Here is an 18,410-nt window from a genome sequence, read left to right as displayed (position 1 = left end):
CCATCTCCCCAGGCTTGGCCAAAGCAGCTCCTGCTTCTCTGCGATGCTGCCTTCACAAAGCCCCTGCCGTCCCCTGTCCCTATTCCCATCCTCGTGGGTAACACCCAGCACCGCTATTTACAGAGTAAGACAGAACTGACTAATATTACAAATAATTAAAAGGCAGTTGTAAAAATGAGAAAGAAAAAAAAAACAACAAACAAACACATTCCAAAAGTATAGTCTTTAAAAACAAAACAAAGCCTAGTTTTCAAGGAAAATGCTAAAAACCACCCCGAAAGGATCTATGTACAGCAGGAGAATGCCGGCAGCAGTGCCGGGGACGTGAGGGCAGCAGGCAGGGACGCTGCCTGGCCTTGGCTGCTGGTGCTGGGGGCAGTGCCTGCCCCACGGCTGGGTGACAAGGACCTCGTGGGGCCGGCCAGGTGCCCTCGGAGTGAAAGGCCATCGGTGCTGGGCCGTCTGGCCCTGGCTGATGCTGGTGTGTCCGGAGACACAGGCAGTGAGCAGCCATCGCAGAGATGTCGATGGAGGCTGCGACGTGGCAGTGATGCAGCCGTCCCGCTGCGGGCAGTGTGAGGCTGGACGGGAGGGGGCAGCAGCTGCGGCAGCAAGAGCGGTTTCTGAGTGTGGCTGCGAGATGACAGCAGCGCACGGAGCCCCTGGAGCGATGTACACAACATGAGAACAACGCCCACAGGCTCTGGAGCAGCGCAGAGAGCCCCAAGGGGAACGCACAGAGCCCCCAGAGCACCGTTCACAGCCCCTGAGCAATGCAGAGGCCGCTGGAGCTGTGTACAGAACCCCCAAAATAGTGTACATAGCCCCTGAAGCAATGCACAGACCCCCAGGGCATTGCATATAGCCCCGGAGCCATGTGCAGAGCCCTTGGGACCATGCCCAGAGCCCCTGGAGCAATGTACAGAGCCTCAGAACAATGCACAGAGCCCTTGGGGCAAATGCACACAGGCTTAGAACAATGCACAGAGGCTCTGGAGCAATGCCCAGAGCCCCCCAAGCAATGCCCGCAGCTCCAGCAGGCACAGGCACCTGCAGGCAGTTCCATCTGTGCAAATCTCTGCCCAGCCCCTGGCACGCAGCTCAAAAATAGGTCAAGCAGCCACCTCAGAAACTGCCCTTCTCACCCAGCACAAACACTGCTGGGATGCTGTTCTCTTCCCTCCCTGGATAAGGCTTTTCCCCATGGTGATGACCCAACCTCCGGGCGGTGGAGGCTGCGAGCCACAATGCAGCCTCCCAGCCCACAATCTCTTAATCCAATTGGTACATCTCCAATTTAGCTCATTTCAGTACGTTTGGTTTTGTTGTTTTTTTTTTAAATGCACTTGGTTTTACATTGCAGGCTGTTCGGAATTGGGTAGAGCCAAAAGCGGAAGGAGAAATTAAAAAGAGGGAGGGATATGTAAATTCAGCACTTGGAAGAACAAATAACTACAAGTGGCCTTGGGAAGGGAGGCGGGGGCTCAGCAGGGCTTAGGCTGCAGGGAGGGGGGTCCCACACACGTGCATTCAGCACCCATCCCATGAGCCGGATGGGAACGCCTCCATGCACCGCCCAGCCCGGGGACCCCCCCCGCCTCCCTCCAGCACACGGCTGATGCAACCACCCTGCAAGCAGAGCTGGCAGGGATGCACCCAGCATTGGCCGCGGGGCGGATCCATCCATCAAATCCAACCCCTGTCGCGCTTCACCCCTCCCTGGACCAGCAGCATCACAGCCACCGCCTCGCATGGCAGCTGTCCCCTTCATGGGGCCACCGCAGGGACCCCGTGCTTCCCATCGCGTCTGTGCCACGGCCACCCTGGCGGGATGCCCCACTGCTGCCGGCAGCCTCCGCCGCCCTTCGCCATCTGCCTCTTAAGCATCCCCACAAGTGAGGGGATGGTTAGGAGACAGATGCATCCCCGAGAGGGGCCCTGTGGGCGTTCCTGGGGAAGGAGAGTGGGAAGCAGGCCAGGCTGCACGCCCCATCTCGCTGTCCTCACTCACTCAGCGGCCCGGGCTTCTCCTCTGCCCTGGGCATGTCTATGGGGTGCAGCCTGCACTTGGAGGGCGAGTGGCGGGCGGCGGAGCGGGACGGCCGGGCAAAGCAGGAGGTGAGGGACTGTGAGCTGCAGTCGCATGCCATGTCCTGCAAAGAAAGATTGAAGGGCAGTTAGAGAGGGTTGCAGCCATCCCCACCACACAGCTTGGCACATAGGAGCCCCCCACCTCATTACCTCGCTGGCCATGGCTGAGATGAAGTCAGGGTCCCGGGGGAATGCTTCTTTGCTCCCTTGGCCAAGGGACATCAGCTTGGGGTCCTCACAGCTGTTTTGCTTGAGGACTTTTTTACTCAGGATGCGGGAGGTGTTCTCAGTGGGGTGATAGGAGGCCAGGCTGGGATGCTCGGTCTTCTTGGAGCCCTCCTCCCCACCACCAGCATCTTTCTTCTCTGGGGGGGCTGTGGGGCTCTGCGCCCGCCCACAAACATTCCTGAAGAACTCCTGCACCAGGCCGTACTTGGGGGCCTCAGCTTTGGCCCTGCCGCCCTCAGGGCAGCCCGGCTTCCAGATGGACTCGGTGCTGCCCGCATGCTCCACCACACTGAAGAGGCTGGACAGGCCATCGTTGATGTTGCTGAGGACGGGGCTGTCACGAGTGGTGGTGGAGCGGGCCCAGGCGGAGCCGTTCTGCTTGCCCTGGTGCAGGTTCCAAAGGCTCCTGTCCTTGGAGGCATCCAGCTTGGAGGAAGATCTCCGCTGCAGCTTTGGCGAGCCGTACTTGGGTGAGCAGCAGGGCCGCTCGATCCTGGCGTGCACCTTGTCCAGGGAGGTGGAGATCTGCTTGCCGCGCACTGAGACGAGCGAGGAGCTGCGCGGGGACCAGCTCTTGCCATGCAGGCTGCCGCGCGGCAGGTCTGTCTGCAGGCCCACGCTCACTGTCTGTGTGGTCTGTGTCCCCACGTGGGCCAGCCCCACGGTCTGGCTCGAGGTGCTCTTCACTTTCCTCTCCAGTGAGCTGGAGCGGATGGCCTGTCGCACACAGTTGGTGATCTCCTTCATGTCGTCACTCATGTTACCGGAGATCTCCAGGTCGTGCAGCGAGGGAGGGAAGCGGGGCACTGGTGGCACACTGCTCTCCCCGGTGCTGCCATCGAGCAGCTCTCGCTGCTGCTTGGAGAAGTTGCACAGCCACTGGCTGTATGTGCTTTCTGTCCTGGCCGACTCCTCAGGCTCCTTGGGCTTGGCCATGGTGAACAAGAAGCCGGGCTCGATCATGATCTTCCCCTCCTTGTTGTGCACCACAGCTGCCTCCAGGCGCCGCACCACAGGAGGGCTGTAGTAGATGCGGATCCCTGTCTTGTCAGGTGCTGTGTAGCTCCTCTGCATCTGTTTCTGAGCTGGGTCATGGCCCGTGAGGCTGCTGGCCCGTGAGTAGTCCCAGGAGGAGATGCCCAGCTTCTCCTTGGCCAGGCTGTCGGAGGCGGGTTGCTCGATATTCACATAGGTACAGTTAGGGGGAGGAAGGCCGGTGCTATCCCGGATCCCGTTGGGCAGCAGCTGGGAGGCTGCAGATGACTTTTTGCCTCGGGAATGGTCACCCAGCCCAGGCACAGTCTTTCCAGGGAGGTAGGGAGAACAGTCGAGCAAGCTTTCAAACTCTGACATGGAGGAAACGGACTTGGTCCTGTGGGAGAAGAGAGGACAGGGTTCAGCATTCGCCCATCCAGGCAGAGGGACAGGCTGATGATGTGGGATGCTGGAGGCATCACCCCAGTGGGACCCTGCTGGGCACCCAGCCCTGCTCACTGCCTCCGGGAAGTCAATCCTGGACCACAGCAGTGTCCAGATGGAGCTGGAGTGGAGTGGAGATGGAGCTGGAGTGGAGTGTCCAGCTGTGGGAGCCACTGATACCCTCCACATCTTCGGGATGATGGCCACCACCATGCTCACCTTTTTAAGTTGGTTCCCTTGGCATCTTCTTCAGAGATTGTCTCTTTGTCTGTGATTTTTTCATTCAGAGCCTAGGAGGACACAGAAGCATGCTCTGGTGGAGTCAGGCACAGGACCACGGCACACAGGTGTGTTGAGCAGGGACTGCACCCTGCTCCTTTCCAGCAGCACCTCCCCAACACAACCAGGTCCTGCACCTCACTCCCAAAGCTCCACAGGGCTCACCCTGCCCACAACTATTCTCTTAACAACTTTCTGAAGCCCCTGGAGATTGGCACAGCAAGATGGCCATGCTCTCTGCTGTCTCCATCTACTTAATTCCCCCTTGCAACTGCTTGAGACTGCTGTTCAGGAAATGCTGTTGTGGGGTACACCCAACCTCCACCCAATTTTTAGCACAGACCTGAGCCAAACAGGAAGCCACAACACATGTAGTCCTCTCTCACCCACCTCTTTCCAGTTGCTGCCATGCTTCTCCATTTCGGAGTGTTTCAAAGCCCACGGGTTGGCTCCTTTCTGCAACTGGAGAACACATCCGTCACCCAACATGTGCACAATGAGCAGGGGCAGATGCTGGATGACACATGCATGGGGACACCATACCTGGTTGAGTTTGTTCTGCAGATCCTTCGCTTGCTGCTCTGCCTGCTGCTGCTCTTCCTTGAAGCGGGCCAGCAGCTCCACTTTCTCCTGTTTCCAGTTCTTTTCGCTGATCTGCAGCTGCTTGGTCAGGTCCATGACGGCGCTGTAGGATTCAGCCAGGAGATGCTGATGCTCCTCACGTTCCCTCTTCAGTGCCACCTTCCAGTCTGGTAACGTCCGCTCCGTGATGCCTTTGCCTGCTTTTGCCTCCAGCTGCAGGGACACAGTGTTGGCAGCCACGTGCCAGATGGTCACCCAATGGGATGGGGGCTGAATGTCCCCACCGAAATCCTGACAACCCTGAGAGGGTGACATCCCTGTGGGGCTGGCTGAGAGCACCCCAGGGATGCTGCTGGTGGTAGCCAGGATGGCATCTGAAGGAGGGGTACTGCCATCACAGAAGCTCTGCTCACTTCTGGGGAGGAGAGAGGGGAGCTGGGGACTAAAGATGGAGACTACAGAGAAACACAGCCCAAGAAACGCTGGCATCATTCTCACGAGCAGATGCACAGCCACAGGCTGCTGCCAGAACGGCATAAGGGAGCTGCAAACCGTCATCACCAGGAGCTCAGGGCAGACTGGGGCTGGGGGCTGATGGGACAGGAAAGGAGGGCTTTGGTGCTTTTGCAGCCTGGGGTAATGAGCACTGTGCATGACTAGAGCACGCTGAGTCCTGCTACCATCCTACCCACCCTGAACAAGCCCATCAGAGGAATAAAGTGCATCCTCTGCTACCACTGCAATTTTCATGCCAGCCCCGTTGCTATAGAAACTCGCCTGCTAGAGTGGCTGCTCATTGTGATTCCTGCCGTGCCATGCTTCCTCCCAGCAGCCAAGCTCTGGATGACAGTCGGGCAGCCCCCAAGCCCCACGTCCCCCCACCCCAGGCTCCCACCTGGGCGATGTGGCACTTGAGCTCGGCACGCTCCATCTCCCAGGCAGCCTTGGCCTTGGTAAACTGCTGCTGCAGCTCGCCTGCACCACGCCGCTCCTCCCGCAGCTCTGTGCACAGCTCCTTCAGGGTGACCTTCATGTCTGCCAGTGTCTTGATGCACTCGTTGGGCTGTCGGGGACCAGAGGTGAGCAAGGGGTGCCACTTCGGTGCCCCAGCTCTGCATGCTGCCACCCCCATGTTACAGGTGTGAGATGCCAGCAGGGTACAGGACCCCCCCCTACTGCCCAGCAGTGACACTCAGTGGGGAATGATTCTGCTCACTACTCTCACCGTGTTGGGAGTCCAGGCGTCCCCAGAGCAGGTCCTGTTATCTGCCTGCTGCTGTGGTGTGAGCTCCTCCTCTTCCAGCAGCATGTACAGCTCCTTCATGCTGTTCACCTGCAGGAGATGTGGGCAGGTTGCTGAGGACCCCGGCCAGGGACTGGGGACAGCTGAGTGTCCTATTTCCCCTGCCCACAGTACCTCCAGGAAGTCATCGCCCTCGCTGTGCACGATCTTGCCTTGGCGCCAGCACTTGAGGAACCACTTGAGCTTCATGAAGAGCAGAAGGAAGCTTTGCCTGAACTGCTGTGACTCCTGCACCAGCAGGTTCTTCTCCTGGCTCCAGAACTTTTGCTCCAGCCGCCTCTGCAGGTTGAGGCTCTGCAGTTCAAACTCACGCCGCAGCAGGGCTTTCTGGTGGTCCTCTTTCAGCTGTGGAGTGATGTGCTGAGCCATTAGCATCCATACAGGCTGCTGTGCCTCCTCCCAGCACCAGACCCCAAATTTCATGACTGACTCTGCCCAGGGGGAGCTACAGCATCCTTGGGACAGTGGGGTCATAAAAGCAACAGGGGGAAGTCCTGCATGGCTCTACACCCACGTGCAAAGATGGGCAGGCTCAGCCCCCACGTTTCTTGAGGACTGTTTTAGTGTCCTCAAGCAGATCCCCAGCCTGGGGATGGCCCAGCTGTGCTCACGGGGATCCTATCTCCCAGGGCCAGCACCTGCTCACCTGGCAGATCTTCTGTGAGAAGTTGTCCACCTCGTCCTTCCGCAACTGCCTCTCCTGCGAGAGCTGCTCCTGCAGCCCCCGCAGGCTCTCATTGGCCTCCGACAGCACCAGCTGCAGCTCCTTCATCTGCAAGGGTACGGAGAGGGTGGTGGGTGCCCACCGGGCAGGGCTCAGCATCTCTACATAGCTCCTGACCCCGCATCACTCCCACTGGGGCACCGAGCTCCTCCTGGGGCATCTCCAACCCTCCAGCCCCACTGAGGGGACACAGCTCCTGGTCCGCTCTGGGACAGGTGGCTTCGTACCTCGGTGGCATAGGAGTCGTTCTCGTCAGGTCGGCAGGTTTTGTAGCTCCGGGAATGTGCGGGGTCCGTGTCCTTGGTGTGGGTGATGCGGTAAGGGTCGGCATCCCTAAAATCAGGCTGCTGCATGCGTGGGCAAGTTAATGAGAACAAACCAAAAGAGCGGGAAGAAAAGAAAGCCAGAAAACAAAACAATGGGTTTCCGAAACAGTAAAGAACTACAAGACAACAAAAAGGATGATGAGGAGAAGGAACTTCATCACCATGGCGGGAGACAATGCGGAAACCAAAAGGAAACACAGGATGAGACACGTGGCCTGGATTGTTTGGGAAAAGGAAGGGAAAAAAAGAGAGAAAGAGGGAAAAAATGTGCAAACACCAGTTACGGTGCCATGCAGTGACTAGGGGGGACCGGGACCTGGGGCTGGTGGGACTGCAGTCCAGCAGCATGCAGAAAAATAGGACTCTGAACAAGTGAGTGTGCTCCAGAAAAGGGCTTGTGCCCGTGATAGGACCTATGTCCCCAGTCACGTCCCCATTCCTGGCTGTCCTGGAGAGGAGGGCACGGGGTGCTCGCTGTGGATATGCTCCCCATCAGACCCAAATTTGCCTGGCCATCTCTGCTTTGTATATTACCCTGCCTGGGAATTATCTCAGTGCATGCCATGAGGCTTTTCCCAAGCTGGCTGCCTGCAATTCAGGGGGCTTTTGGGATGCTGCCCATCCCAACAAGCACAGAGCATCAGTGGAGGGGACACTTGACTCTGCAGGGAGCCTGGTGGCAGTGGAGGGGAGCAGCTGGGCCACCAGCTCTGCCCGGGCAACTGCACTGGGGTGGGACAGCACTGCAGCCACCACCTCCTGCTGCACACACTCTGTTGGAGCAGAGTCCTATCTTGTCCCAGGTGCCACGGCATGCAGCGAGGTGAGCATTAGTTTGGGGATTGCTCTGGAGAGGCACGAGGAGGGGTATGTTACGGGTCGGGGTTTGTTCTGTTAAAGCAGGAAGAAAAAGGCAAAAAAGTGGCAAATAAAGCAACGAGTGCTGCGGGGCGGCCATGGGGCGTGGGAAGGAGCCCCGTACCTGCAAGTCAGAGCCATGCTCCTTCTGCAGCCCCTCTTTGGTGGCCTCGTGGCTGCTGGAGAAGGGGAAGGAGCCGGAGTGCTCCTTGAGGCCGCTGGAGAGGAGGTCCACCTTCCGCATGAAGCAGCCCAGATCCTGCTGCAGCACACCCAGCCTCATGAGGAGCACATTCATCAGCTTGGCGTCGCTGGGGCTCTCGCTGCTGTTGTCCAGGGCCTCAGCCAGCAGCCCCCCCACGCACTCGTTGTCCAGGCACACCTTCAAGCTGGAGGTGAAGCCATTGGCATCCGAAATCAAGATGTCGATGGCTTTGCTGACAAGCGCTGCTTGGTCCCGGATGCCCAGCAGGGTCTCCAAGTCCTTGGCCTTAAGCAGCTTGGTGTTGGAACTGCCGTCCAGCACCCGGTCCTGCACCTCAGCCTCACTGCCACGCTCATCCCTCCAGCCAGCAGTGGGCACGCACTGTGCTGAGTCGCCGGCCTCAGCGTCGGTCTCCAGCATGGGCCGGGTGGTCTGGCAGGAGGCCAGGTCACAGCGCTGCAGGTTGGAGAGGAGAACCCGGTTCTCGTACTGCAGCTTCTTCACCTTGCCGCTCAGCTCACTGATCTGCACCTTAGCCGTGGCCAGCTCTTCCTGCGAGGGCTCGCTGACCACTGAGCAGCTGTCCTCTGACAGCGTCACATCCAGCTCGTGGTCCGACTTGTATTTGTTGAGCTCGTTCAGCAGGAGCTTGTTCTGGTCCTCCAGCTCCAGCAGTGAGCGGCGCAGCAGGTCGGCCTCCTCCTCCACAAACTGCAGGTGCCGTCGCAGCTCTGCCACCGTGTCCCCCGCGTCCCCGCAGGCCGAGGTGCAGGCCAGGAACCGCAGATCCTGCCCTGGTAGTTCCCTGTCCCCCTGGCCCTTCATGTCGTCCATCTCAGCCCGCAGGCCGCGGTTCTCCACCTCCAGCTCCACAATCCTGCGGCTGAGGATGTTGGCTTCTTCTTCCACCAGCTTGAGGTGGACCTTGAGCTCAGCCTCACGTGAGTGGGGTGAGTCGGCAAGCTCCTCCACAGACAGGGAGCTGTCGAGGTCCCCGTAGAGGGACCTGTACTTTAGAAGCTCCTCCTTCATGCCATCGTTCTCCTTGGCCAGCTTGGTCAGCTTCTTGCACATCAGGGCCGACTCCTCCTTAGCAAAGTGCAGCTGGCACTTCAGGTCTGCGCTGTCCTCCTGGGGACAGGGAGGGGACAGGTGTTAGGGTCACAGGCTGAGAGATGGTGGCTCTGAGGGACATAGAGCACAGACACCGAGCTGGGGATGCTGGCCCTGACACCACCCAAGATGGGGAGGAAAGCTGTCAGATGCCACGGGAGAAAATCCCAGCCAACAGGCTCCCTTTCCCTCTGCTTTGTGGTGGCAGAGCAGCCACCTTACTGGGACACAGTGACAGCCGCAGCTCGAGGACAGAAGCAGCTAAAATGCGTTTGTTTTTTTCTCAAGGGCTGGAAGCCTCCCATGGTCCCAGCCCTCGTCCAGCCCCTTTCCTCTCAGCCACCCGTCCCCACCACCACTCTCATAGCCCCAGCCAAGCCCCTGGCCCTGCCCAGGCTCCTTTGCTCTGAGAGACCATTTCTCAGCCACAGAAAGGTCTCTGGACAGAGGACCAGGATTTCCTGACTCCCAGCTCGTGACTTCCTGTCCAGTGTGGTCACTCTGGCGCAGTGACTGCCTAGGGGGGACCCACCAGCATCACCCACCAAGTGGAACCCACCTCCAGCTCCCCTGGCCCCCAGCACCCCAATGTCTCCCCAGCATGGCAGAGGTGCCCACAAAGCTCCAGGAGCCACGGAACATTGTGGTGCCTCCATCCCAGCAGGACTGCCACAGGTCTGGGGTGCTGCTTAATTCCCCAAAATAGCCACAGGGACAAGCAGGGGGGGGGGCAGCGTCATGAGGCCGCTATCCCAGCCAGGCAGACATGACCTCAGTTCCTGTTTTTCCAGGAAAAAAAAAGCTGCAGCCGGGCACTTCCCCCCAGCCAGAGCAACCAGCAGCACCTCAACTGCTCCTTGCGCTGGGGACAGAGGGGACAGAGCTCATTTTAAGTTTGTCTTGCCCCAACAACTCCATTTCTCCTAGTGCTCAGCACTGTCAGGCAGGAAAGGAGCCCAAGAAGCTACCAATGAGTCACAGATGGCTTTGCCTGGGGGCACCCAGTCATGCTGCACAGGAAGCACACAGGGACTGGGGGACGCTGCCAGCCCATTGGCACCCAAGGAAGCTGAGGCTGGCTTTGAACCTCCAGTACTGAGCCACAGTTGTGTCCCTCTTCTGGTGCTGCCCTTCTGCCTCATGTCCCTAAATTGAGGGCTCTGAGAGGATGACAGCACGGGAAGCAGGAAAGTGGGGGGATGTTTTCCTGCATTTTGTCCCCATGTGGAGTGGGATGTGACAGCAGTGGCACAGTGACCCCAAAAATCCTGGGGTCACCATGATGAGATGCTTACAGCTTTATGGGGCTCCCTCCCTGCCCAGGCTTTAGGGGAGCAGTTCTACTCCCCAGAACAGATCCTGTGGTTGCCTGCCTTTGGAAGAGGATTTTTTGGGTGTTAAAACACTTGCATATCTATCACCACAATGGCAACTCTGCCCCTCTGAGCCCTGGTAACAGCATTAACGTCTCACAGCAGCTCAGTGCAACCGCAACTGACAGATAAAATCCCCCAGCTGCCAGCACAGCCCCTCCCCACACCCGCCCAGCAGCCTGCACAGGGCAGGGATGGTGACAGTGGCCTCAAGCTGCTGCCATGGGACCCCAGGCCCCTCAGGATCACTTGGCCACTGGCACAGGCAACAATGACACATGGAAGGGGCTAAAGGCACCACCTGCCACTGGTACTCCATTGATAAAGGAGACAAGGAACCCCTGAGGACAATGAGGAAAGCTCAGCACATCAATTCCTGCCTTGAGCAGGGGCTGGGGAAGCTCTCAGATGAGCTCTGAGAGGAGGAGATGGTTCTGCCTTGCTCAGGATTTCCTTCTGTGCTGGATGCAGTGGCCATCAACTGGCACCACAGCCCGTACCTGCACCGATGGCTTCTTCTCAGTCTTCCCAATGGAGCGAGACCCCCTTTTCTTCAGGGAATTCTGCAGAGAGAAGAGGAAGATGTCACCCACAGCCAAAGCATGGCACCCTGCTGCAGACGGACAGAGCAACCAGGACTTCCAGCCTGGGGACACCACAGCCAGGGCACTGCTGACTGCTCCAGTAGCTTGGGAAGGGGCCAGAGCACTGGTGGGATGAGCCTCTGGTGCTGGGGGATCCAGGGTGCCTGACATCATGTCATGAGATTTGGCCAGAGATGTCCCTTGAGGGCACGAGGGCAAGTGGAGAGGTTGAGTCATGGGCCGGATGGAGTGGGGAATCCCAGGCTGGGATGGCTTCGGGGCATCCTGGTTTAGAAGCAGGAGCTGGAGCTCCTCCATGTCTCTCCCTGCCCACACGCAGCAGCAGGCACATCCCAGCTGCCTTTCTCCCATCCTACCAGGGATGCGACTGCAAATGGGGACCTGGGATCAGCCACGAGCTGTTACACACTGCTAGAGACAGTGGCATGTGGGCAGAATGGGACACCAAGATTCCCAAGCCTAAATCCCCCAGCAATTATCCTCCTGCCGCTCTGACCACCCCAGCACAAAAAGTGCTTGGCAGTGACTCCTAGTGCATCAATGGAGCAATGCTGGCCCTTTCTCCAGGGTCTCTGGGCACACAGGCTAACAAAGACAGATGATACATGGGGAGCCCCATACAGGAAAAAAGAAGAAAACAAGTTGACCTGTTCCCAGTCATTGCATTGCCCTGCTGTGCCCTGGTGGGTGATGCAATGAGGCTCACAAGGCTGGGGCTGCCCCAGGCACGTTCCCATGCTGGCGCTGAGGCCCCAGCAGCCAAAGAAAGCAGCTGTGAAATGTAAGCTGCTGCCTGTGCCAAGGTGCAGGGCTCCAGCTTTCCTATTAAGGCTAAGACCAGTGCTGGAGCTGCTCGAACCCCACCCGGGGGCTGGCTGTGCCACGTCGGCATTGCTCGCCCCGGCTGTGCTAGGGACAGGCATGCCCTTACCCCACAGCACAGTGGTTAGGGGACACTGCGGTCCCTGTGCCCAGGATAGAGCTGGCGGGTGGTGGTTCAGCCCAGGGGACGCACTGCCCATCCCACAGCAGCCCAGCCACGGGGAAAACCTCTTGCAAGTGAGAAATAAGCGGCCCCTAGGGGCAAGCCCAGCCCTGCCCAGCCTGCTGCTGTTTGCATGCTGCTAACAAGCTCTGCCACTGCTTCACATCCTACAGCGGTAGGGAGGAGGCGGCTGAGACTCACCCTGTTAACTCGCTTTCCTAATTAGCGTTCTGGAATAAGTGAGTAACCCCAGCGCCTGGGGAAATGTCCTTTTCAAGAGCGGATGCAAACCCATGGTGCCTGCTGCAGAGCCCAGCAGGAACTGCAGAAACACAACGCTCTGTCCCCGCAGGGCTCATCTATGGTCACAGCCAGGGTTGTACCCATTAGCATCCCACCAGCACAGACCTGCCAGCCTCAGGGAACTCAAAACAACCTCAAGCACACAGAAGCCTGTCCTGTGCCAGCCAGCAGCAACCCACTGAGGCTGCAGAAGTGGCACCTCCCATTCTATTCTCACAACCCACTTTCCCCACCCCCGTTCCTACACAGGCAGGGAGGGCAGCTGGGCTGGGCGATGGCACCACATCCTCTCTGGCACACTGCCTGCAGCTCCTTGGGGACCCATCACATCCCGGGCAGTAGGGAAGTGGGTTATGAGTGCTGTGATGGATTACATGCCTGTGCTGTCACTACAATGCCTTTCCTGTCACCAAGAAAGGATGCCCCCTCACTGCATGGGGACCAGCAGCATTCCTGGCCAGGAGCTTGTCCCAGACTAACGGCCCTGGAGTCCTGCATAAGTGCGCATGTGGATTTCCAGGACACACACAAAGGAATCCCGTGTGCCAGCCATGCCCCACAGGACAAGCCTGAGCAGCATGAAGCTGTCCCCACTCCCAAGCAGTCAGGGCACAGCCGGCCCTGGGCGTGGTGCTGCCCGCACACCCCAACATCACTCCACACAGAGCAGCACCGCTCGGGTTTCATGAGCATCTGCAGCACGGTTTGGGTTTCAGCGATATGAATGCTCATGGCACCAGGCCAGGACACCTGCTAGGGGCTGAGCCTTGGGGTCACCCCCTCCACGTGCCCCCTGTGTTCCCCTCACCTCTCTGAGCTTGTCCATCTCATTCTGTACCACCTGCTTGGCCAGCTCCGTCTCAATCAGTCTCTGGCGCAGGTCCTCGTTCTCCTCTTCCAGCCTGATCCTTTTCTTCTCCACCGCCTCCAGCTCGTTGTGGAGCCGCACGGAGACATCCTTGGCCACCTGGGGACACAGAGTGGCTGTCACTGGGCTGGGTAGAGCATGCTGGGACCACAGCACAGGGGCAAGACCTCATGGGCACCTACCAGACCCAGACAATATCCATGGATATCGCCATAGGACCCTTTGGAGAAGACACTACACCAGGTAATGTCCTGTCCCCTGGCCACATGTGTCTCTTTTATTACCACCATTACTCCTCCCCCTACCTCTACTGGTCAAACCCTGCTTTCCCCAGGCACAATGCGGCGCTGTGGGATAGATGCCTGTCAGCTTTTTGTGCTCCACTGTGCTGGAAAGCAGCTGCTGCATGGCTGGGAGGGGAGAGGAGCAGCCCCTCGAGAAAGGAAAGGCGAGCTGCTGCATCGGGTTACGGAAAAATCGCACAAGAGCCCCCAGAGCTGAGCGAGTCCCCGCTGCAGCCCCTGTGGGGAGCATTGCTCAGGGTCAGCACAGTGCTTGGTTTCAGGCTCCTCTGCCACCTCTCTCCTAAATCTGAGCTGCTGATTGAGCTGCTCCCCAGCAGTGGAGACATCCCCTGCTGCCACCACTCCTTCTGGCAGCAGCACAACTGATCAGCAAACACAACTCAGTTCATCACTGGCTGGGGCAAGAAATACAAGGCCACCTCACAGCCAACACCTCGTCCCTGTTCCAGCCTGGGACCTCGCAAAGTTCCCATAGTGGCCAAGAGGAGAAGCAGCTCCCAGGTCCCCAGCTACAGTGGAAAGCAACTCACAGTTGCTACAGTGTCCCAGCAACTCACTTCCTATCTCACCCCAAGCTGCTTTGGGACAGATCCCACCCCACCTTCTGGGCACTGCCCCCTAGGGCACCCCCCGAGCATCACCTTGACGTCCTGCTCCAGGCTGTGGATGAGCTCGCCATCCACCTGGCCGGTCTGTGCCACACGCAGGCTGCGCCGTTCGGCCTTGCGCAGGCGGTACTGCAGGATGCGGCACGTCTTGCTGGCTTGGTCCAGCTGCTGCCGCAGCTCCTGCAGCTGGTAGACGTCCTCCTCCATGTAGACGTCCCTCATTTCCAGCATCTCGGCGCGCAGCTCCTCAATCTCATCCTGCAGGGAGAGGCGTGTTGGAGAGGTCAGAGCCCACAGACTGCAGCAGTCCCACGTGTCCATGGCGTGCACCCCACAGATGGCTGCTAACAACTGGGGGTTTCCTCCTTTGCTCTCATGGCACAGACATCATTATGCTGCTCTGCACATGGTGAGATGCCTATGGAGGTAGAGGATAACACTGGGCCACATGCACCCCATGCACACCAGATCAGGGGGAAATTGGTATCATGTGCAGCATGTCTACCTTCAGCACAGGGATAACAGCACTGAGGGAGCAGGCAGAAGCACCCAAAGTGGATCATAAAATAACAGAATTCCTGAGTTAGAAAGGGATCATCGAGTCCTACCCCTGGCTCCACACAGCACCACCCAAACCCTATGGCTGAGAGTGCTGCCCTTGGCTCCCTGTGAGAAGCTGCAGCCACCATGAGGCCTCCCCTCAGCCTGCTCTGCTCCGTGCCCAGCAAACACAGCAACCTCAGCCACCCCTCTCACACACTGAAGCCCTCACACCCTTCCCCAGCTCTGCAGCCCTCCTCTGGATGCTCTCTCACAGCTTTATGTCCTTCTTATGTTGTGGCACCCAGAGCACAGCAGGACAACCCCTTCCCTCGCCTGGCCAGCAGCACTGGGCCTGATGCACCCCAGGGGACGGCTGGCCCTTCTGGCTGCCAGGGCACACTGTGACTTGCGGACAACTTGCCGCAACCTCCAGGCCCCCTGTGGGATGAGGATGTGGATGTGAAATCCCATGTGAGCCCCACAGAGCAGTGTGCTGGGGGAAGGGGCATTCTGTAGGGTTCAGGCCGGTGAGCTGAACACCACGCGTGTCGGTGCCAGCACCTCTCATATAAATAAATCAAAATAAAAGAGGAAGATGGGGGAGGGAAAGGATTCGCCGTGGGAGCAGCCCAGGCAGCAGTTGCAGCGAGAGAAATGTAGGTCGCCTTGGAAAAGATGTGTCAGGAGGAAGGAGGCAGGCATGGAGCAGAGAGGCAACGCAGGGACACGAGAGTGGCTGCCAGCGCTGGGCCCTGAGGCTGCCCCACTGTTTGCCACCAGGCAGCCACTGCCACAGAGGGGAGCACAGAGCTGGGCTGGCAGCGCACACAGCGCCTGGAGCTGCACCAAATTTGGGTGGCAGCCACTCTGCCCAGCTCCAGCACAAAGCTCCAGCTGCATTTTCCCTTTCTACCCCCCCCCCCCACTCCGAAAAACAAAGCCTGAGGGCGGCAGCTGCGAGGATCAGCCACAGTCGCTCACTGTTGGCTTTTGCAGTGAGATGGCAAATCGGGGACGTCACCGAGACAATCCCCGATTATCCCCGAGCTGCCAGCACCACGGCGGCCGCGTGGCTCTGTGTCAGGGTTCTGGAGTAAGCAAGAACCAGGAGGTGACCCTCGGATGGAGCAGGATGCTCCGGGAACTGCCAGGACTGCCCCACTGAGGGCATCGCTACAGGCACATCCCATGGTTCTAAAACCCCCAGGCAAAAAGCACAAGGATGAACAGCACCAGAAGACATTGCTGTGAAGGCTATAATGCTCCCCAGGGTGACATCCCTACTGGAAACCCCACACTGACCTGGGGAAATGAAAAAAAGCTCCGAAAGCCATGCTGGTCTGGGAGCTGCTGGGGTGGGTTTGGAATGAAGGTGAGAGCTTTCATGGAAAAAATGCTTTGCACAATGCAGGTGGCTTGCGATGGGGCAGCAAAAAACAGCCACCTGCAAATAGGGTGAGCAGATCCTGCGTGGCAATGTGAGCACTTGAAATAAAAACACCACCCTGATGCTTCACAAAGTGCCCGAGAAAGGTTGAAATCAGCCTGGGTCAGGTGGCTCAGGAAAGCTTCACCACCAAAGCTGTTCGAATGGTGGCCTGAACAGGACTGCGAGGCAGCTGAGGTGCTGCATGGGACACTCCCTGCAGGACACCCTGTGGTGCTAAGCCTAGGTAATGGGATTAGGATCGGAGAGCAGCAAGATGCCAGCAGGCCGGGGGCAGCTCAGGGCGGCTGTGCTGACACCCTCTGTGGGCAGAACAGCCCACCCTGACCACCCTGCAGCTGCACCTCTGTGGAAGTGCTGTGCATCTTTGCAAAATGCAACCAAAAAATGCAAACTGAGGCAAGGGTAGAACCAGAGCAGATGAAATGCTTGAGAAATAGCCAGGATTGAGGACTGGCACTGCAAAAGCACTATATGTGGTGCTGAATACGGCATGCCATGGAGGTGAGGAGGATGCCAGGAGACATGATGGGGTGTGCGGAAGTCAATGCCTGGCTTGTATTTGCAGGAGTCAAACACTGCCTGTGGAGGAGCACAAGATAAACACCAACCCGTGAGCCTCAGAGCGACCGCATCTTTCCAGTGACAACCCCAAAAAGCAGCACAGTGGGAGCCCCATCTCCTACAAGCAGAAAGCAGAGCAGGATGCAAAGCTGGATGATGCAAATGACAGCACTGCTGGCTGCTGTGCTGCTGGCAGTGCCTGCCCCACCAGAGTTGGCAGCGTTTGGCTCTGGGGCGCAGCCAAGCAGCAAGCATTGAGCCCTGGGGACAGTCCTGCACACACACTGAGCCCCAGCACAGGATGAACAGAGCAAGGAGGGATGTGGGCAGAGGGTTGCGATACATTCCCCTCTCTGTGCAGAGTTGGAGCAGCAGGAGAGTCCACAGAGAGCCAGGACCAGCACCCTGCAGCTGCACTGATGTTACAGGACATGCACAGCAGCTCTCAATGAACTCTGAGCCCTCATTGGACAGAGTAGGGAATTATGCTATAATTCTCTAGGGAAAAAAATAGGACCCCCCCAGCACACAGCACACAGCACACCCCCCCCCCTGGCACACACCCCAGTCTACCACGTGATGCAAGGTTGGTAAGGGGCACCCTGTGTGACGCCTCACGAGAGTTTCTTCAAGCTCTCCGAGGGCACAGCAGCCACCCTTCTCATTGTGCCTCACAGCAAGACAAATCCCAGAGCTTCCCAGCTTTGCACCTGCCCCCATAAATTACCCTGCACACAGCTGGGGGCTCACTGCTGGCTGGGCAGTGGTGATGGGCCAGGCGCTGCCAAGCCCTTTGTGGGGCTGGGAATGATGAGGCCCTGGGGCTCATTCCAACACTGCTGGTGTTTTGCTGAAAGACTCTGTCAAATTGTTTTTTTCCCCTCTAAGCCTGGGGAAATCACTGCTGCAGGGAGCAGCAGGAGAGGCATGCTGAAATATATACATGCATTGGGTTAGTGCAGCCAAGAAAGGAGCAGTACGAGCTGACAGCTTGCCCTGCCCAGGTGCAGCCCTGCAGTGGCACCATGCACAGCCACGCTGACAGCACCCAGTCCATCCCAAAATCCCCCAAATGGGAATTTTATCCAGCTCTTCCCAAGGGATATTTCACCTGTGGCTGTTCCAGTTAGCACTAGGATGTGCCGCCTCCGACAGGTCAGACAGATTGGTGCCAGAGGGGAGGGGACCCTCTGCAGCATCCCTGCATGTTGCATCACAGGCCAGCCTAATCATCTGGCTTAGGGTTGGCCTTTTTAAGCTCGGAAGTCCCAAATCCATGAGCATGCACACACTGACAGCTCCTCACATCCTGCTGCAGCCCATCCCCCTTTTCCGCTCCTTGCTGGTTACAGTCTGCTTGACAGCTTCTACTTTTCTGGGGAGCACCACAAGTGAGCATGGCTGCAGTTATTGGCCAGCACAAGCCAGGAGAAAAGAACTGATCCTGACCCACCAGCATGGAGGATGTGGGATGCTCAAAGCACTTTCAGGAAGACCTCACATCTCACTGCTGCTTCCCCACCTCCCCAGGATTGCAAGGGGAACATGGGGCACATGGAGGGGGGGTGCAGAGGGTAGCACTGCCACACACAGTGGGAGTGGGGGCACCAATGTCCCTACAGACCTTCTGGACACCGCTCCATGCCAGGGCTGCTCCTTGCAGCAAAACACCCCGAGCCCT

The 18,410-nt window shown here is 58.4% G+C and overlaps 1 protein-coding gene across 2 annotated transcripts; it reads right to left on the bottom strand.

Annotated features, from left to right (window-relative positions):
* Positions 1–204: 204 nt before the first annotated feature.
* SOGA1 (suppressor of glucose, autophagy associated 1) lies at positions 205–14,436 on the bottom strand. Of its 2 annotated transcripts, none has more exons than XM_042834526.1 (14): positions 14,209–14,436; positions 13,203–13,361; positions 11,002–11,064; positions 7,935–9,146; positions 6,854–6,973; positions 6,549–6,674; positions 6,017–6,247; positions 5,825–5,932; positions 5,495–5,662; positions 4,561–4,812; positions 4,408–4,479; positions 3,958–4,028; positions 2,242–3,691; positions 205–2,153 (listed from the first exon to the last, which is right to left on the bottom strand). In XM_042834526.1, exons 1-14 carry the CDS (start codon positions 14,404–14,406, stop codon positions 2,004–2,006), a joined length of 4,380 nt encoding a protein of 1,459 aa, XP_042690460.1. In that variant the 5' UTR covers positions 14,407–14,436; the 3' UTR covers positions 205–2,003. The 2 variants fall into 2 exon arrangements, with proteins under 2 accessions (XP_042690460.1, XP_042690458.1); XM_042834524.1 differs by having other exon boundaries at positions 6,854–6,970; positions 14,209–14,429.
* Between the last annotated feature and the right edge of the window lie 3,974 nt (positions 14,437–18,410).

This window comes from Centrocercus urophasianus, unplaced genomic scaffold, assembly GCF_019232065.1.
Source record: "Centrocercus urophasianus isolate 14NV4802_14NV808 unplaced genomic scaffold, USGS_Curo_1.0 seq_47, whole genome shotgun sequence".
In the NCBI taxonomy this organism is placed as follows: Eukaryota; Metazoa; Chordata; class Aves; order Galliformes; family Phasianidae; genus Centrocercus; species Centrocercus urophasianus.
Note: the sequence above shows the minus strand (reverse complement) of the source record. Positions and strands in the feature narration are given on the sequence as shown.